This window comes from Vidua macroura, chromosome 3 (assembly GCF_024509145.1).
Source record: "Vidua macroura isolate BioBank_ID:100142 chromosome 3, ASM2450914v1, whole genome shotgun sequence".
NCBI lineage: Eukaryota > Metazoa > Chordata > Aves > Passeriformes > Viduidae > Vidua > Vidua macroura.
The window spans coordinates 18692992-18714760 of record NC_071573.1 but is presented as its reverse complement, the minus strand read 5'-3'; the positions used below and the strand labels follow the sequence as shown (position 1 = coordinate 18714760).

General features: G+C 39.3%; 1 protein-coding gene across 1 annotated transcript in view; it reads right to left on the bottom strand.

The window, feature by feature from the left end:
* Nucleotides 1–10375: 10375 nt before the first annotated feature.
* ZFAND3 (zinc finger AN1-type containing 3) overlaps nucleotides 10376–21769 on the bottom strand; it is a 131815-nt gene continuing 120421 nt past the window's right edge. Inside the window, exon 7 of the mRNA XM_053972622.1 lies at nucleotides 10376–10769. Within this exon, the coding sequence (XP_053828597.1) occupies nucleotides 10615–10769 (155 nt within the window). The 3' untranslated portion in view covers nucleotides 10376–10614. The remainder of the gene's footprint in view (nucleotides 10770–21769) is intronic.

Sequence of the window (21769 nt, the reverse complement as noted above, 5' to 3'; positions counted from 1 at the left end):
CTTGTGAAAATGAAATACTGAGTCAAAGCATTAGTTCAGCATGGAGCCAGATAGTTTATGTCACACCTTGACACTGTGCAGTTACTGATGCAGGGCTCAGCTTGAGCAGAGAATGAAACTGTGGCAGATTTACTGTTCCCGTTCCTGAGGAACGGTCTTGTACCCAGACATCAGGTCACTGACTGAAACTTGCCTTCTGCAGGAAGCTCTGTGTCCAAAATGATAAAATGGGCACAGCCAGCTCACTAAACAGAGGCTGGTTCTTGCCAATTTTTAAAAACAGCGTAGTAACTTCCCTTGTTGTATGTCAGGAGTACATTCCACCCAAGTTCTGCATCCCATGCCACCCCCACCAAACTTCCCTGTACCATCAATTACCGAGCCACCACTGCAACTTTGGACAGGAGTTGGTGGATGTCGAAAGTAGGCTTGTGTGGAGCATGTGTGTCCCTTCACTGACAGGTTTTCAGGACCTGAAACAAGATTTGGAGAATGGGGAAAGGAAGGTTTCAAAATGGCCTTCAGCAGTCCAAAGCAGCACAGGGAGCTCTAGTCTTTTTTCTTCCACTTTGACGGCTTTTGGCCAAGCATTTCCCAGTGTTGATCTGCAACTCACTGGGGCGAGAACGCGAGTGGATGTTATTGCAGAGGAGTTCTTAAGCCCTTTCTGCTGCTGGAGGAGAGCGTCTGCAGAGTACAGGCAAGTCATGGCCAAGTGATGTAGGGGCAGAGCATGGAGCTCACACAGAAGGTGCCTTGGGAGCTCCAGCACTGCACAATCGCTGTGCTGACAGTGACTTACACATGGCTGCCCTTCTGTCCTGCCTACCAAAGTCAGTGCAGGAATGTCACAGTGACTTCCCTCCACACTAGCAGGGGGTTGTACCCTTTTCTCTGCGGAGAGGCTGGTGCTCCTTGATGCTGCCTATGACTGTGGAGTGACAAGGTTGTTAGACCATCGCACCAGAGATGGCATTACTTTTACTGGTTTGGCATAGTCAGTATGGGCAAGCACAGAAATGGAGCTTGAATCTTTTATGTGGGTTGGTGTGGACTGTAACTCAGTATCAAAGCTGGCTACCAGATTCAGGTAAATTTGAGATAAGTGGATACTTTAGAACTCAGTATTATTTCTCTCTCCTTGCCAAATTACTGCCAAATTAGTTGCTGAACTGCGTGCAGGTGAAGGTTGCATAGTTTGTCATCTCTGAAGAAATAATGCCTGTGTGAGACTCCCCTGTGAATGTCATAGGCCCATCACAACTTGAGGAATATGACCAGGTTTCATATTCTCAAGAAGGAAAGACCCTTTTTATTTTGGGAATGGTTATGTGCAGTATTTAAGTCTTAGTTGGCTTGGCACCTCACAAAACAAAGGCATTTATTACACTTCTCCATAAGACCTACATGCCAGCAGAGAAGTAAAACAAAAAATGGTTAGAGCAGCATTGTGTAAACCTGTTATCTGTTGCAAACCTTTGAAGTTCAGCTGCCTTTGTGGACTGTGAGAGTTGGCATGCAAAGCTTGTACTGTTTGTGTGGCTGTGCTGGCACAGGCAGGGCCCCAGTAGTCACGGATAATTCATATGGAACAGAAGCATGGCATGAAGAATGTGCCCCTGGCTGGAGTAAGCGAGTCACTTTATCACTGAGGCTTTTTTTAAACTGAAGACTGTTTACCTGGCAGCTCTCAATTAACATGCTGATGAAATCTGTGCACAAAGTTTACACAGGCTCCTTAGAAAATGTACTACTTTAAATTTCCCTGTTTTTCCTATATTTAGGGGATCAAGCCCTTAGCCATGTGCCTGAAAATAAAGGATAAAAACTAGACATTCTATGACTTAATGCTTTCATTCTTCTCACACGCTCGGAGTAGCAGTTACCTATCAATGGAATTACACAGTAGCCACAAACTGTAGTTCACCATTAAGCTCTCTCAAACAGAAAATTACACCAAGAAATCCATAAACAGTGAGAACAGCAAGGGTCAGACTGTCTTACCGTGAAGAATTATATAGTGTGGGAAGCCTATTGCCTTTTGTTTTTTCTGCTGTTAATGCCCCAATCTCAGTTCACATGGAGCTTTCTGAGAAATCAGAAATGTAGTGTTATATTTGAAATGCATTGCAGTATTAGAATTCTATTTTGGTATGCTTTACACTAAACTGTGTAATCCTTATAGTAGATATTTAACTCTGATATGTTTTATCTGCGGACTGCTCTCAGAATGATTGATCCTCCTTGTGTTTATTCTAGAAAGATGCTGAATGTTGTCTGAGGGAAACTGATCTGTGTTGGCGTTAAGTGACTGAATCAGGGCTGGTGTGAAATAAAAGCATTAATCTTCTTGCCTTGCTGGATGTATGCAGACTGCATAAGGCCTAACATTTGTTTCAGTTCCTGTGGAGTGATTTAAGTTCCATAGGCTTGTTGAAGTTCCTTACCCGCCTTACTGCTACCAGCCAAAGGCTGCTAAGAGAAATCCACCCCGGAATGCATGATTCAATTGCAGGTCAGCATTGTCTCGTTTAATACATCACACCTCTTCATAAACAACTTTATTGTTTTGCAGAAAACACACATTTAGAAAGAGGAGATACAGTTTACAGCTTGACTGCCTTCAGGGACTCATGGATGATGGTTCCGTGACTCCTGCGATCTTTCAGGGCCTGAGGCACAGCACAGAGCACCCCTCCAGCTGCCGAGCCAGGGGACGACTGGCACAGGCTATGCAGCTGAGGCAGCAGAGTTGGATTTTCTTTTATTTTCCACATGGAGAACAGCAAAGGCAAGGAACTGCTTCTCATTCTTGTTAAGAAGTCTTGACTTGGGTCTGCTTGACATGTAGTTTCTATGTCAGTCAGATCTGCCTGTTTCAGTAGTTAACACTTGAGCACTGTCTTCATGAAGCTTGGTGTAAAAAAACCAAACAAACCCACAGTATCAATCACGTGCTGAAAATCTTAAAACCAATCACTGTGATGGATAAATGTTTAGCATTACATGGCAAACGAGTGATAGCTTTATATTTTATCCACAGAATAACAATATTGGGTTAACAAGAGGAAGAAAGAACCAAAGTAGAACAAAGAGACAATTTTTTATTCTTGGTCTGGATGGGTATTTGGTACTTGCAGAGGTGCTATTAAACACTGCCTGCGTATCTCCAGTGGCTGCAGTATCAAGCTAGCCTAAGGTTCCTCAGATGGAGAAAATCTGGAGTTAAGAGCAAGGAAGAAGGAGGTTGAATTGGAAGTAGAACACACCCTTAATGTTATTTGCTACAGTGTATTAAAACAGCTCTAGGGGTTTCATATACTAAAGAGTAGCAGTCATTTAACATTTAAAAATTAACGTTTTCATTACAGATGGCAATAAAAGTCCCACCACCTTTAGATATGTGATCAGCTCTCCTGTTGTCTCTGAACATGACAATTTGATGTAGGAGTGGGCATCATAGTCAATGAGGGAGAATTTACAAAAGGGATGACGGAGAAAAGCTTATGGAAATCACAGCAAATTGAGAAATGAAGGCTGGCAGGGGTGCTGAAACAGGCTGATAAATAGATATTTATTGGATATTAAGTTTCAAATAGCACATATTTACCTGCTCCCACTAATTTTGCAGGAGTTGCTGCTTCAGGGGCAAAGTATTTCTGTTAAGGTGGCAGCTGGAATACAATCAGCATCACCTTGGTGATCCTGCACACATGCACACTCCCATCATCCCTCAGAGCTCTGTGTCCCAGGACAGTGGGACACACACTATGGAGAAAGATCAGAACTGCTGGCAGTCACTCAAACCTCCCACCTGCTCAAGGGGAGTGTTTTTACTGGAATTGTAAATGAACATGATGGTGGTTCCAGGACCAAGTCTATAGTAGATGACAATAATTTAACTACAGCTACTATTAAACAGACAAATTGAGATATGGGGACAAGCTACTTTTCCTCAGAACACAAGCCAGACGTGGACTGGTAATACACATGTGGGTGTGCAGGAAGTGAAAGCTGGCTTATTCCAGCAGCATCATTCTGCTACAGCCATTTGATGTCCCAGAAGATTCAAGTGTACACAGGTCCATGTCCAGGAAATACATGTGGAACTATTACTTTTGACAAGACCTGAGACCAAACAGTCAAAAGGAGAAAACAAGGGGTTTACAGAGTGACTTGAAAATAGGTGTGTATCTGTAGAATTTCTAACTAACTGCTGCTTATCTGGTGTTTCTATCTATAGAAATGTTGGGGTGGGTGTGTGTAACGAAGGGAACAGTCTGTTTGCAGACAGGACAAAGGTCACACCTCTGGCTGCTGTGCGCATGACAGACTACCCAAATGAGAAGGATTGATGCAAAGCTGATACAGGTGGATGAGCTGAAACATTTTTAGGTAGCCATCCTTTTAACACTCTAGTGTGGACAAGAGTTGTGCTGGCCAACAGTGATTACTACTGGAGCTGATCATCTTCCTCATGCTGCTGCTAAATGCAGCATGTTCAAAGAATTCTCCAGAAACTGGTGTAGCCGAAACTTCCAGGAATCTAAAGAAAATGTAATATAAATACTGCAGAAGGAGGAGGTGGGGGAAAAAGGACAAATTGTTGCTAGAATGAAGAATGAATTTAGCTTCGCTTTAGCTCACACTCTTCCCCCCTTCCTCTAAGAGTCTTGCATTTATGTGCTCCTTTGAAAAGCAGAGAGATGAGACTGAGTATTTCAGGAGTCAACAACGAACCTTTCATTGAGCTGGCTTAAAGCAGCAGTGCTGATCATGCAGGCCCCTTTCAAAGAAGATACAACACTGTGCTTTATTTTTTTTAGGATTTTTTAAGGATTAGCTTTTTTATTCAAAGAGATCCTAAACAATCTACAAAGATAAAACTCCAAAAATTTTAAGTGTTCCTTCCAAGAACCCTAAGGAGAGCTCCTTCTGGAGTTGCATCTCTGATATGGAGGATGACTTCAATACTTTGCCTTCAGAGATGTCAATTTTTTTTTGTTTTTTTTTCTAAATAACCTTTAGTTAGAATTTGGTTTTCCATCCTCCTTGAGCATGCTGGTAGAGGGAAGGAAAGTGTCTTTGCAACTCAGGAAAGAATAAAGGGGACTAAGCAACAAGGAAACAGTGGGTGTTACCTGTCTTTTCATGTGAAGGGAGAGCCACAGACAGGAGTAGGTCTCTATAATTTTATTCTCATTACTTACACAGTCACTGTACCGTGCTACAAGTTAGTAACTCAGAGCATCCTACTGCATGTTATTGGCTTTGCACAAACCTAGCAGAAAAAACATTCTGCTTATGGTTAAACCATTGCCATCAACACTTGCTACTATGTGAAGAACAAAACCTTTTTGTTAGAGGATGCAGTCATCATCATCTTTAAAAACTATATATAATTTCAGTAATCTCTTCCTAGTGCTTCAGATGCACGTATTGAATTTGAAATAATTTACAGTTAGTCTTATAAAGTTCTGCTTGTTTTTCTTCCGAAGAAAATAGCAGCATATTGCAAAATAGGAAGGTCCAGTAGCAAAATATGTAGTTATTACTAAATAATCCATCAAAAATGTTTTCATATTATGACGGTGCCATTTAATTTCTTTGCATATAATGCCTGTTGCAGAATTGACTAAGACAAACTCTGCATAGGTATAGTCACAAAGATAAAGTAAAATGGTTTTCTCTAGTACTAAGTGAAAAAAGGTGGTGCTGTTTGGCAAGCAATTACCTGCTTCTTTGCTATTCTATGATCCAATCTAACTTGAACAGAAAGGTGGATGTGATCACTAAGCATTTGTCACTTTGCCATCCTCTGCCTCCTGTTTTCATGCCTTCTTTTGTCCTTACCCAACTTCAGAGTGGAAGATGAAGCATGCAGAGTTTATGGGAAGATGTTTGTGAACAGAATCATAGAACTGAAGTCAAAAACCCCACAGCCCAAAATCCACAACAGGAGAATTGTGTTTGCATTATGTTTCAGTTAACTGAAGAAAGAGGCTGCCACTGCAGTAAAATACAAGAAGGCCATCACTTCTGTAGACCAACACGTGTATTTTAATCTGCTTGAACTAAGGTGCAGGGACTTGCAAGAACAATGAAGTTGATGCTTTTTTTTTTTCAGTGGGGAATACTGCAAAGCCAAAAAGAGGAACATTCAATCAGAACTACTTTCAAATGCCCAGCTGCACATGCTAACTGCTTCAACAAAAAGGAGAAAATAATGAACATGAAGAGTCCTTCTCACTGATGTATATCAGGAACATTAGGAGTGGCTCTTTCCAGCAGTGACATTTGTTCTTGCAAAACAGCTGCTGATAGTGAGAAATAAAGCCCATTATTGCACCAGTTCACCATGTAAAATGTGCACTGCAAATATTTTTGAGCAGTTTAATCCTATGCACTCTTCTTTCACTGTGATCCTTTTGTAGTAAAGTATGTACAGAAGCAGCCTTAACTAACTATAATCTTATGAATTGGCTATACTAAAATTACATCCTTACACAGCAGCTCCTGCCACCATAGCCTTTGTGTTGAACCAGATATTTTTGTTCTTTATGCAGAATTCTTATCACGTATTTGAGTAACAAGATAAACATCTGGTACCAATAAATATAGTTAATTTTTAAAAATGCAGTCTTAAATGTTTCCATTGGTTTTCTAGGCATAAAAGTTTCCAGAAGAATATGAATTTATTTCCAGTGTGAAATGGCTACAAGCTCATTGTTACATTGGATTACTTTGCTTAGACTTTCTCTTGGCTGTTCTTCTGGTGATGGACAATATCAGTAACTACAATACAACAAAGAGAATGTTACTACAATTCATCAGGGAACTTAACTGTCTACGCATTGACTGTGAGGACTGGTGCTGTCAGATGTTACACTGGTATACTTCTTGGAGTCTATTATAAAATCTGTATTTTTATGACATAGTTAATATCAGTTTTCCTCCCTGCTGAGTCTTTGTACTGAAATAATAACTGTAAGATTAAAAAAAAAAAAAAGTACTTTTATCCTCTAGAGATTTATATCTAAGATGTAGCATAATCACAGAAGGAACTGCTGATTACACAATGAACTTGAACACCACAGTGAGTACAAAGCCAAATATAAAGAGGACATTGTATTCACTAAGCCAGGGGATTGCAATTTGTCCAAAAGAAAAGTCATACAAAATTTAAGTTTTTATCACCTGCCATTGAGTTGATAAAAGCAGCTAATATAACTCCTGGATTGCTGGAATTGCACCAGGACTCTTTTCAGGGTGTTTCCTGTGCACTGCTGAAGAGAGTTCATGTTCACAGGTACCTCATGTTACAGATGTGCTGCCGCTCAGTCAAGACACGGAGCTGCTGCGAAACAGAACAGGTACACAGCAACATTCCCAGGCAAGTCTTATTTTTCCTAGAAGCCCTGGCTCACACCTAGACACAGGTTTGAAACTGGATGAAAAGGCAGAGCTGTTTTATATAACTTACCTTTACTAGAACACAGCCATCTTGTTCAAGAATCATGCAGTTTTATAATTTAAAGTACCATAAGAATTTCAGGAAAAAAATGAGTGTATGTGACCCACGAATCAGGCACTATTTCAATTCCAAACCATTTTCAATTTTTTCTTAAAATGATTAGTTTTACATTCTCTCTCCCTCTAATACAGTAAATTGTGGGGGTTTTAATTAGTCTTGTGTTTTTAGCATCTAAATGTTTAAGAAACAATAGTTATTCCTCTGTTTATCCAGTATGAATATAGCTCATTCTGATCTGGAATACAGTTATTCTAGGTGAAGCTGTCAAAGTGCATGAAAGAAAATTTAAGACGTTTTAGTGCCAGTGATACAGTGTACAGTATGCATTTGATTTGAAGAGTATGCACAACTTATTCCTTTGATTACTGTATCTAACCTCAAAGTTAAATGGACCAAACTGGCTACAGTAGACTTGCTTACAACACAAATCCCTCAATTCAAACCCAGCAGAAATACTATCCTTCCCTTCCAAACCTGCATAAAATCCTGTCCACCCTTCACCAATTGTAAATTCAGCTTGAAGTTACTGACCTAGCCTTGGTCTTTTCCCCGTTCATATTTCTTACATGAATTTACAGTAGAAATGGTGCAAAATAGCAAGACCTGTTGGAATAGGCAGAAAGGACTTCAAACTTTAATCTGATTGGTTTAATTTTTTTTAGCATGAGGAAAAAGAATAAAGTTACAAGATTCTTTTAATATTTTCACAATGTTAAACTAAAACTGAGCTCTAGGCTACATGTGTAAGTAAATCTAGAACACAAAAGGGTTAAATAAGATCTTCTTTTAAGATACAAGAACTTAAGCTTTCTTTACGTTTAACAAACTTCACAGAACAGATACTGCAAAGGAACAACCCCCTCCCCAACTTTTTGTTTAAAGTGAACATTGTCCATAATTCACATGAACTTTAAGTAGTGTCCTCTCAAGAGCCACCTTGAAACCGTCTGTGCACTTGTAACGAGATTAAAGAGAATATTAAGGAGGAACAAAATAGCATCTTCAGTATTAATGCAGAAAAGTCTTGTGTATCAATCAGAATGCCCATCAAATGCTAGGATAGGATTTTGTAGGAAAAGAAAGTGCGTATCACAGCAGCCGCCAAAATCCATGTTTTTTTTTGAACTCCTCATGGCAAATGTAAATAATATCCTTGGACAGTCCCTCTCACCAGGACCACTTCCTGAAAATGCAGCCCATTACAGAAGCTTTTGCTGCTGGTTCATATTCTTGAATAAGAACAAGGAAAAAAAAAAAACAGCTTGCCTTCCAGACAGCTTGCATTTATAATGATGGGACACTTCTGATTTGCTTCACGGTTAATGCTAATACAGTCAGATGCTGAGTGTGTGTTGGAGAGACATATATATATCTGTGTATATATATATATGTATTCTTTTTTTAATTAGTTGTCTAATTGTTAAATGTTCCTAACTGGCTACCAAAGTAACAGTATAATTTGGCCTATAAGGAGTTAATTACCTGTAACAAGTAGAATGAAGGATGACTCATACAAGCTGGGTTTTTCCAAGTGACAGGTTACTTCACCCCCAATATTTCACATCTGCCCGGTATTTGAAGATGAGACAAAGTCGATCCCTCCCTCAGGTTTTCTTACAAATGTACCCACTTGTTAATAACTTACTATCGATTGAGAAGTTAAACTCATTCAGGATTAAGCTGGGCAACATCGGCACGAATCATTTTTACCTGCATAAGCCCTGTGTGCAACAGGAAACAGCCCAGTTATGATATTTGCTTTTACGTTTCTGAAGTGGCAAAGCTGGTGCGGTTGAGCTCAGCTCAGCGTGACACACCATAACACAGAACCGAGGCTCTAACCAGATCCAGGTCATGCATTTCACATCCACTTGCTATACTCACTTTGTGGGCAGGGATTTTCCTGGGTGCGTTCAGCTGCATAGAAGGAGGGCCGGTGGAGCCCCTTTGATTATCTCATTGACACTCTGAATGTGAGGAACACAAGCTCATTCTGACAAAGGGTGTTTGTTTTACAGGTTGTTCCCCAATACTGTTACTGAATTCCGTTTGCTACAAAATGTCCTTTTTTCCCCCAATATGTAAGTCTAGCTACAGAAAGTCAGTCTGTAGAATCCAGCCATGGCTACTGTGCTGTGAATTAGCCTTATTTGATCAATTATCAGATACCTGCACTTAGCAAAAGGCAAACAAGAGCCAATCAGGTTTCAGCCAGTGGGATGGCTGTACTGCTCAAGGTATGTGGAATCTGTTCACATAACGTGTAGAATCTCTGTGGATGCCATGTAAAAAGTTATGCACCATTTACTGCTCCAGGATGGAGTTGGCTTTAAAGAGAGATCATAATTTAACAGAGAAGAAAGAAAAAAAAGAAGGAAAAAAACCCAAACCCTGATAGGTTCTTTATAGTAAGATACATATAAAAATTTTTCGTAAGAATCTCTGTCCCCCTTTCTTTTTGGCTTCCTGGGAAGAACCGGAAAGGTGTTCCTACCCCAACAGAATCCCTGATGCTGGTGACACTGCCTAACTCAAAAGCCACAGCGATGAAGGCACGAGTGACCAGTCAGGTCTTCTGGGCTTAAGCAGCTGCAGTTGCTGCTCTGAGTAGTATTTCACCTCCTCAGGATTCAGTAGCAGTGAAGAGGTGAAAGGCTGCACATTAAACAGTTTGTCCGAAAGCCATGTGCATAGCAAACTTTTACACCAGCTTCTATACAACTATGTTTTAACTCCGCAGCTGGAATGTTTCCAGCATAAGGCTTTTAGAGTGACTCCAGCAATAACAGAAGCCTTTGGATTTTTCTTGCTTTGTTTAAATCCACTAGCCATACTCAAAAATAATATTTCTTCATGTTTTATTTTTATACGGTGGCTAGCAGGCACCTTAGTAACCAGCCAGAGATAGGTTTCAACCACCATCAATCCCTAAACTACAGTACCAGGACGGTTGGCTAAAGGAAGGAAACTGATTGGCTGTAGTCTGAAACTTGCCTAGTACAAGGTGTCTGGCTGACTTTGTCCTAAATAAGGCTAACATTAGTGAACTAAGAGAACAGCATTTGGTTGCAGTCTTGCACTCAGGAACATCCTTCGCCAATGCGTTGGCAAGATCTCCCTACTTTCCGATCCAGTTTCACCATTTTCATGATGGCCTCCTCGCGCCCGCGGCCCATGTGGTCGAACGTGCAGTCGTGCTGTTCAGGCAGGCGGTGCAACATGCAGAACACGTAACCTGCAGAGGGAGACAAGAGACACGGTTAGGGACTGCTTACAGAGGTGGCATCTCACCTGAACCACAAGTGAAGAACCCCCTTTGTCTACTGGGGGATCACTCAGTTCTCAAAAATTCATGCCACTTTAAAGCTTTTACTTATTCTCTTACATAGTAATGAATATTTGATTATTTACTGCCTTCTGTTGAGAATTTATCAACACAGTCCTAAAGATCAAGTCATACGACATTTGTTGGTTTTTTTTGCCATCCTCTCATCTTATACAGGAAACCTCCAAAATCATCTAGGCTATGTATATCTACATAGTAAAAAAGGTAATGCTTTTGGGGTTTAATCATCTTTGCTGAAATCTTTCTTACTTTTGAGTGGACTTTGTTGTCACTTCTGAAACTCACACCTATGGTACTCTAGGATGAGCTCCCAAGCAGATTTTCAAGTCAGAACTGTTAAATTTAAGCACCTTTCTTCCTCCTCACTGCCAGCATTGGCAGTGACGGCAGGAGAGTTCACTGCTCCTTCGCTATCCCGGTCTTCAGAAGCTTCTCCCCATGAACCATTCTGACACTAACCACAAGGGGGAACAGGCATTTGACACAGGGATGTGGCATGCCACATCATTTTGCTCTGTAGCTGAGAAGTTGAGGTTATTGTCTCTTTGTCTAAAGCTCCTCAATGTTATTCAGCTTTCCAGGGAGCACGTGACTTAGAAACATGCCAATACTTTTCCCTGCTGGTGAGGAGGGCATCTGTCATAGCCACCGCTTTCTAGTCTACGAAGGAAATCAACTTTTTTCTTCTTTGTCCCTAACACTTTGTAACAGTAAAGAAACTGCCTCAAATTTCCCACCTCCAAAATGAATATTTAAATAGCAGTAGATGCTATAGGAGAGAGAAGTCACACAGTTACAGGGCTCACCAGTCCACTGTATACAAAACCAAGTATGGTTCATCTAATATCACCTGTGCTGGGATATTTTTCCTGCCTGATGGTACAAAGAGTAACACTGCCTCTTACTTGAATGCTTTACATTACTGCTGCTCCTTAAATGCTCAAAAGATATTCAACCCACAAAATTATAATATTTGAGAGATGGAAAAGGATAAAAATGAGTGAGCGAATGATTGGGAGAGTGTTTTGTGTATATATACACATGCATATATATAAGAATATGTGTGTGAAGTAATTTAAGTTTCTGGACTATAAAATATCAATTGCAGGAGAGAACAACTTGCTACCTTTATATAAGAGCGATTGTTAAGAAAACAGAGAGGGGGAAAGTTGTACATGAAATTATTTTAAAAAAGTGAAGAAAAATTGATTTGTCTTTGCTCTTTGTTTCAGTAGCACTAGGCTATGAAAAGACATGCCTATTATCTGTGTCTGGCTTTGAAACCCAGTTCTAGGAACAAAGCCAAAATGACAAGTTTTCTGTATTGGTATGTACAGTTCAGAAATAAGGATGGAAACACACAGATTGAATTGATATGTACCTCACCCCTTGTGATCATTGCCTTCACTTCAATCTCAATCTGAGTCAAATCATACTCAAATGTGACACATATCTTTCCCAAAGTGCCAAAAATTCAAGGTCTGATTGTTAAAATGAAATATCCCTGGACTGTAGTGCCAATACTGAACAGGCATTTCACTCAGTTCTCTCTCACAAGAAAGCAGGGTCTGAACGCTTCCCTTATTTCTTGAAATAAGATATCAAATTGCTGAACCAATGTCCACTGCAGGTACAAGAATCATAAATGCCTACCTGGATGAGCTCAAAAATCAAGTTCATCATCTTATGCAATGAATGTCTAAGAAGCAGATACAAGACACCCTGAAGATATGGACTGGGCAGGAGGTGTATCAGTCCCTTCTAAATAAAAACTGGTTTTAAGTCCTGGAAGTTTTACAGATAATTTCCAAATGTTTAACAAGCATATGTAAAAATGCCATCTAATGTTTCTGAAAAGAGGTCTTGAAAATTTATACAATCTTTTGCACTGCTTCACCAAGACTCTTTGACAATTCTGTAAATCTAGTAAGGAAAGTATATATGCCACATGATTTATCACTTTTGAATGGACCTTTCCACTGCCCCATCTCTTCCCCTTCTACAAAGCCTCATGCAGACCAGCACAGCTTCATGATGTTTCTTTCTACCTTGCCACTCCTAATACAATCTATCCTCTGATTTGCCTGATCTTTATTTCATTTTTGAACACCTTTTATTTCTTTATAGAGCACCTATTTTCACGAAAATCTGTATTGTACGCTATATTTATTCCACGTGACACATTATTTATTTTTTCCTGTTCATCAAGGATTTTTTTATGTATTCTTGAACAAAGTTTCAGTAACTGTCCACAAAAGAATGGCAGGTGATTTTCATTTTTCCCAGAGTATGGGAATAGTATGTCTAATTTCAGCAACTAAATGATCTAAACCTGATATTAATGTGTATGTATATATATATATATATATATATATATATAAATATGTACTGCTAATTAGAACAGATAGTATCTAATGAAAGAATACCCAAGCTCATTTTGAATGTTACAAAAATAGTTCTGCATATATTGACTAATTCATGGAAGGGACCTTATTCTGGTTGAATTAGCAATGCAGATCTCCTGGACGCTCCATTTCCAAAAAGAGAATTCAGATCTTTAGTCTCATTGCTACAAATGCTTAAGTCACTTTAAAGATTGGGACTTGATTTTTTGTAGGTTTTATTTAAAATTTAACGGCCTTTAAACACTGTTATTCAGCAACTAATTGAGTGACATTAGTTTTGAACATTTTTTCATTAGTTCAGAGTGTGTATATTCAATTAGGTTATTACTGCTGTATTCACTCCTTGTTTCTTCAGCGGTTTGAAAATCAGAAAGGACATTCTGTGGTCTGCATGTGCAGAAGTGCCTGATGTCACATCAAGGCCATCAGATTTTACAGCAGTTCCATTACTAGCTTGTGTGTGCTGGGGCAGAAGGCCAATAGATGCATCTGTATTTTGATCCTTAATGCCAATCCATATTTAGAGGTGAAACCTTTTCTCCTGAGAACTCTGCTTCTATGGCTACAAAGTAGGTAAGATAAATTAACTCCTGCAGTGTATATGCTGTTAAGTTCATTATGGGATGGTATCAAATACAGGTTGTGTCTCTTAAAGGAATTTACTGCAGACATGCTTCTTTTAGCACACTAGAACTAAAAGGCAAAATAAATAACTTTTCTACTAGTGTAAAGAGCACTGCAAAAGGGAATCCATCTGCCAACTAAAGTTCATTTGCCCAAGTCATCAACCTAAAACATGCCAGACTTCCACTCCCAGCGCAGAAGATTTCAATCTAGTAAATATAATAACACATCTCACAGCTCTGCAATTGTTTTCTGATGTTAGAAGTAAACTATGAATCACCCACTCCTCAGGTCTCTAATGCAAGCATCTTGGAAAAATATTATGTAGTGCCTCCAAACATTTGAGCTCCTCTGAGCACCACAGAAACTTCTACACAATACATCATTAAAAAATTCACTTCCATTTCATCTCCAGAGCAAAAATGGCTAAAGCCATAAAGCAGAGCAGCATCCCTGCCTGACAGAAGAGTCACTCAAAGGAAGCTCACTGCACACCAGCAACTATGAAGCTGCTTTCATCATTCCTGAGGAACCTGATGGGAAAGGGATACTGGAGAGAACAGAAAATAGAATAGGCTTCCACATTCCAGACCAGAGAGTTACCACAGACCTACAGTATGCTGTGTGTGGGTAATGAAAAACAATTGCCTTTTCTTCACTGCTACACTCAAGAGCCCTGGTATATTTTTTGAGTTTCTGAAAGCTGAGCCATTCAAGTATCACTGCTGACATGGAAAAGCAAAGCCCTTCATTACCAAGTACCATCGATCATCTTAATTGTTCACACTAGACATTTATGCTTTCATTGCAGGCACAAACTGCTCTGAAGCAGTTTAGCCTTCTATACTACGTGACCCCTTTTGATACATTCAAAGAAACTCCCACAAAATAAAGTGAAGTCAATATACTTTACCATAAAACCCTGAGCTTCTGATACTTAAAAATCATCTTACCTGTCCACTAGGATAAGTATTTAGTATTTGCATTCCAAGTCAACAAGCAGAAGTTCAGAACTGTCAGAACTTGCAGCTTACACCGTTTCCAAATTTAATAAACAACCCGTGTTTGTATAGAGCCCAATACAAAGCCTATTCAAAAGCAGTCCTAGTAATGACACAGACATAATCCTGTGCAGAATTCTGTGCTGTGTGCTTAGACTTCACATTCTTCAAAAGATATTTTACTTCTCTTGCAAATTTGAAATTTTAATCAACAGGTGTTAAAATAATTTAAAAATACCTTGTGACTTAAGAGTTGAAGATACTGCAAAAATTCTAGCAAAGGCTAGAAGTAAACTGTGTAAGGTTAGAAGTAAACTAATTACATCAAAGGTGTATTATCTAACAAGGTATTGCATGAGTCTACAAGCTGATTTCTGTTCAAGAACAGATTTTAACATCTCTTTAAGCAATGAACATATCTGCAGGCTATCACACAGCACAGCCAAACCAGGCAGATGAGCCAGTAGAGAAGATCAGTTCATGCTGCTGCACTGTTCAGATCAACTGCACACCATTCACTCCCAAAACAACATTTATGCATCTCTCCCTGTAGCCTTTCCAACTGGAAAGATGATTTAATTTGTTGCAAATTATACTAACAATAAAACTATTTATATGTAAGTGTGGGAAGGAATTTTTTTTTTGTTTTTTTAAAGACATGAAATAGGTAAGAAATGAATGGAAGAGTAGAACAAATAGCTACCAAGATACAAAGCAAGATCCTAAAGGCTTCAGTACCTGAGAACTACAGTATGACCCAGCTTCCAGGGCAGCTCATATATATACTGTGTTAGGCAATATAAATATATTCTAGTCTGCTGGTATCTGGTATTATTCTCTTTTATACAGCTCCATTCTTGCATCTACTCTAATTATCTCTCCTTTCTTTTCTGTGGCAATGCTCTGCACTAGCATTGTCAGCTTTCATTACACAACTCAAGGAAGTTTCAGTTTTACTGACATTTTCTGTAAAACCAAACCAAATCCCACCAAGCTAAACAATGAGGTTTTGGAAATATGTGAACTAACCTCATCTGTTTCTCTTTCCCAGCTTTGCAAGTTGACGTGGACTTTGACAAAGTGATAAGTACCTCAGAATAACTTGGTTGGGAATCTTGTCATTCATTCCCAAGGGGAAAGAGGAGCACACCACAGTAGGATGAAGCTTTTTAACCAGATAGATGTATTTATTAAAACTCTGCCAAATTGAGGCAGTCCTTTCTATCATTTCCACTCCAAATTGAGTGGATGTGTTAGAAGTCTCTAAATATCAATGCACATTGTCTTAAGCATTGCCCTCTCAAAGCATTTTAGTTCCATGAATCTTCACAAACAGCACAGCTGCAAAAGGTTCACAAAACATAAAGTAGGATGAAGTGTACTTGTTCTATTATTTTTCTAAACATTTGCTATGATCACTGCAACTTAATTTACAGTATTTTCTTCTTCATACAGATCGTTGATACCTACTCACAACTCCCAAAATTATCAATAGCTGAATCAAAGAGAGGAAAAGAGGTGGTGTAAGACACCTTAGAATGTTTTTTTTTACTCTGGCAATCTGTCCCTGGGACTGGATGGTCACCCTGGGACTTCCATCCTGCTCTCAGTCAGCGATAATCTCAGGTTTCAGGATGGAAGCATCCTGGTGCTACATAAGAGTGCTCATGAGAATCTATAGATTCATTTTATATTTCTACTACTGCTTTTATGCTTAGGAGAAAAGAAAGGAGTAAGAATTTTTTTTCCATTCTTCCTCTGTTTTGTTCTCTGCCATAAGGAGGGTAAAGCAATGTGTATGGATCTGCATTAGAGACAGAAGAAGCATTTGTGGAAAGGACTGCCCAAGAAGTGAATGGAAGAAGTTGTACACCAAAGAGAGAGGACATAATCTTAATACTGTAACAGCCACTGGACATGTATGGTTAAAGATTCTGCAAGAATTCTTTCAACTGCAAGGAAAAGACTTCGTATTTCCAAGTTTGGTCACGTATAACCTGCATTTCAAAGTTGTTTTCTGTCTATTTTCTTTAAGACCATAAGCCTGGGAAGCTGCTTTAGGGAGCACACAAGAGACACAGTTTGGCACTGTGGAGACCCTGTAAAAAAAAAAAAAAAAACGATTTATCCCAATTCGTGCTAATTTCAAATACACTTTCCTATTTACCTGACTACTTGCACAAAAAGATGTCAAACTGTTTTTCCTACATTGAATGTGACAAACTTTGAACAGAGAATTCATATCACTTGAGAACAGAGCACATGCTGTTTTTAGGGGAATTTTTTGGATCAACAATTCTTAAGGAGGTTCTACACAAGGCACTATTCTATTCCTTGTCTTTGGAACTAAGAAGATCCACTCAAAGTTTCCTCCTGTTTCTTTGAAGACATTGTATTTGGAGTGGAAAAAATTAAGATCTGGCACTCTTCTAGACTCAATTCTTACTTTTGCTGTAGTGAACACTAATCCCAGAGAAGTAGGGAAAATGTTTAGGAACAGAGCTGAGGTTTTCAGGAAATTATTTTTGAATTTCAAATAATCCCTAATGAAATGAAGTCATAAATACAGCACATCTACTTTGTAATAGTAAGCTGCCATTAACAAATGTTTGCTATGGGTCAGGTCTGACTGACTGAGTACTGCAGGTCTCTAGTCAAGATTGTGTCCCAGTTCCATCATGTACCAGAAGAAGACGGTGCTTAAATCACTTGATTTGGACCAGATATTTTTCTTGCTGTACAGAACTCATGCATCTGAGAGTAAACACTTCCACATCACAACTTCTTCACCTGCAACAGATTTGTAAGAAGGCTAGTATCTACTGGGGACAGACTATCAGAACAATTCAGGTCCAGGATTACTCCCACAGATACACCAAGCAATCAATACTCACTTCTAAACTGCTTCATACCTCAGAGGTCACTGACTTACACAGTGGTGACAATGGCATCTTAGGCTCCCCTTCTGACCGTATACATTGTCCCTGGTTTTTGGTCTCAGCTGTCACTCACAGCAGTCAGGCACAAGCAGCAGCCGTGACACAACAAGCTCACTCTCCAACCACCACAACTGTTGGGTTACTGCTGTTGTGTAATCCCTGCAGAACTGGGCTCTGGTCCCAGTTCATCTGTGATAAAAGATGCAACTTCCCAGAAATTAGCATTTTAATTTGTCACGTAATCTGTTGATATAACTGGAAGAAACATTTTTCACCAAAGACTTGTGCAATTGTTGAAACACAAAGGCAGGGAAAAAAAAAACCCAAATAACCAAAACTGGTTATACTTTAATTTAACAAGAGAATTTTTGGAGAAACCATTTTGCTCCAAACAACTTACAGCATCAAGTGAGGTATCAGATAATGAACATCAATGATCAACTTATTTGAAGGAGGGGAAAAGTAAGGTTCAAAATTAAAAGTTTAGACTTTAGGTGGGTGAAAGTTTCCTTATTTATCAATTGTGTCATTTTGCAATGGCGTATTCAAGAGGAATTAATATCACTATTACACTTGTAAAAGGAATATTCATTGCCACGTTTATACGACCAAGAACACACTGAAATAATACTGCACCTCCCAAATCATTCCTAGTTTCACAAGGTTATGTGGGAAAATGAATCCAAATAACAGAATGTACAGTAAAAAAGCAGAATTATTCCAGAAAGGCCTCCTCCTAGTGTCCAAGGCAGCTAATGAAGTAGAGGTAACTCGTACTAATAAGTTACATTATCACAGATGTTAGTACTACTACAAAATTAGATCTTCCATGGGTTATACCAGCTTATCAAGAGGCATTTGTTTACTACTCAACATATTTAGATTTGAGCAGTGTAGACTCTCTAGATTTGAGTGGTGTGAAACCTTAAAGTGTCCTGAGAAATGGCAGGTGGATGACAAAACTCTCCTAAGGTCAGAGCTGGGACTTACTCAGTATTTAACACTATCAAAGAGCTGTGTGAGCTTTAATACTTCTAGAATGCTCTACACCAAGCCCACTTGAGCTTATACACTTCTCCCAGAAGCTGAGGATTTAATTAAAAGCTGAAGTGTACCCAGAAAGTTAATTGAAATAGCAAGCAATACCTAGTGATTCAATAATGTATGTGCGTAATTTTGTTTAGCCCAATGAAAATGCAGGAATGATAAGGCTACTATAATAAAGAACTGGAATGAATAATGAAAGGGTCTATACTAACATCCAGTACGTGTTGCATTAATTGTAACAGTTCTCCTGGATCCTGCATGTATTTTGACTTCATCACATGCTGAATATGATTCCAGGTTTGACTTTCAGTATATTTCCTGAGTTGTATTATTTATGCCCTGGGTTTCAGCAGCTTCCTAGAGGTTGTACCATAGTGATGTACAGTCTGAGAGCAGCTAGGCTTGCTGGCCAAACAAGAGAGAAGCAGCTCTACTTCTTTTAAATCTAAATAAAATGTGGTTTATGTCTTCATTCCTTATTTACACTTTATGTTCAGGGTCTCTTAGATTACACCTTCTGCTCCAATAAAGTCTTCTGTTACTGTAGCCTCTTACAATGTATGTCAAGAGTAATTCTTCTTCTAATCACAGGAAAATAGAGCTCCATTCAGAACCCCATTTACACGACAAAGGAAAACAAATGCTTAGAGCAATGTATACTTCTACTCTTCCCTATTTCTTTTTCTTTTCTTACAAAACATTCCTGGCTCCTGCTTGTTCAGAATATGGCAGGACTCCCATACATGACTGCGGCGTCTGGGATGCAACACATGACTTGTGCCTGTAACTTGCAAAACTTTCAGCAACTCTGGAACACCTCTGTAAGCATTTCCATTTCAATATGTATAAAGATACAGTAAATAAATATATTATTTTTAAAAACTTACTGAATACTTATATGTGATTATAATATCTATTAATACAGTTTCTCAGTTCTCAAAACTTTCCTCCAAGGCCAGTAATACTTAATACTAAAAGGCCCTGACACAGACTAATACTTTTTACTTTTGTGAAAACTGGTGCACACTGATCTTAATGCCATTTCCTTAGGACATCAATATCCTTAGAACATCCACATCAAGTAGTCTCAAGTCTCAGTACCTACCTTTAACACCTTCTTATAACTGAATTATGTAATTTAGGACCACAGGTGGTATGTTCCTCTAAGATAAGATTTTATTTAAGGGCACTCCTTAGGGGAAAAATACTCTAACTCCTGGAAAGAATTCTGACTTTTTAAGCAAATTTAGACAATTCCTTTCAATTATCTTTTTTCTCCTCCCAGTTCTGGTGCAGCAGTTGTGGCTATGTTCTTTCCCCACTTCTTCCTGTGAGCATCTCAGACTTTAATCAACAAAATTCACATTCCTCCCTACCTAAGCCTTACCTTGTGGTCAGTTAACTAGCTGATAATGTTCCTTCAGGATTCATCAGATTATTATGGCATATTTTGGGGCCTTCTGTGTCTACTTCAAATATCAAATATGAGTAGAATCAGTACTTCTGTGTACAGCTGTTTGTTAACATATGGACAAACATATTTGAATCACTTTTACTTGTGTGTTCTTTTGTCATAAGAAAAAAATGACTCAAAGACTGAGCAAATACTTCCCCTATACTTCCCTAAAGGTACTGGAAAAAAATATAAGATAGTCTCAGATGGCTTTTTATGTTCAAGTTCACTAGGCCATGTGTCTCTTGTGCATACAAGACAATTAAATAATTGCATCATCTTTTGTATAAAATTTAGGTCCTCCGGGGGTTCCCTGGGTTCCCAGCCAGTCCGGAGAGTGATCCTCGGCTGGCCGGTCCGCAGGGAGGGGTAGATGAAACCCGGAAAGCTCCACCAAATAAAGACGAGACGTCTCCCGAGCAGCAGGATCTGAGAGGTTTATTGTAGGAGAGAGAAGGAGCACGAGGAGAAGGCAAGGAGCACGAGGAGAAGGCAAGGAGCACGAGGAGAAGGCAAGGAGCAGCAACACTCTCGGAGGGAAAAACTGACTCAGGGAGCCTAGTGCAAGGGCGGGACCGAGAATATAAGGGCAGAGGGATAGGAGTGGCTAGGGCACAAACCAACCAATGGGTAACGGGTAGAGGGGAGGAGACGGGATGGGGTGACATGTAATGAACCAATCGGGATACAGGAGAGGAGTGGCATTCTAACAGGGTCCAATGGGATTAACAGAACAGAAGAACTTTCTAGAACCGGGGAGTGTGTTAAGCTTTGACAGACAGCCTCAACTGGGGAGGGAAACAGCATGTGATTGACAACTTCTGGCTATATTGAAGTTGCCTCCCAAGGGAGGGCGGGGACCCCTCCCACAATCTTTCACTTTGTGAATACACTTCATTCTTCTGTAACCACAATACAAGTATGTAGGAAAGAGACTTAATGTGGCACGCTTACAAAATGCTGATTTTTCACCCAGTACTGCAGTTTCCATTTGAAAACCCCCAGAAGGTTATATGAAGGACTTACCACATCAGTAATGTCAAAAAACCCCCACTTTTTGTTTTTAGAAGGAACACCCTAACTTGTTTTACTTAAGGAGAACTTGGGGACTTAAGGGATGAGCAGCCCATTTCAATTATATGGACTAACTGGGAACTACAGGAAGGTAAGGAACAGGCTCAGTATACATTACTAAATCAACATTGCCAAAGTTTTGGTAGCACAATGGAAGAAATCAAAATCAGCACATCCTGTAAGAAACCCATGTTAATTGAACATTGCTGGAGAATTATACTGGAGCCTCTTCAAACAGTATTTCATGATTCCTAATTATAAGGAGCATGAACTCCATTAACACTTTTAAAGCTGTGGACAGCTTTTCTGAAACCTAGACATTAAAGCATTTTTCTGGGTACTACAC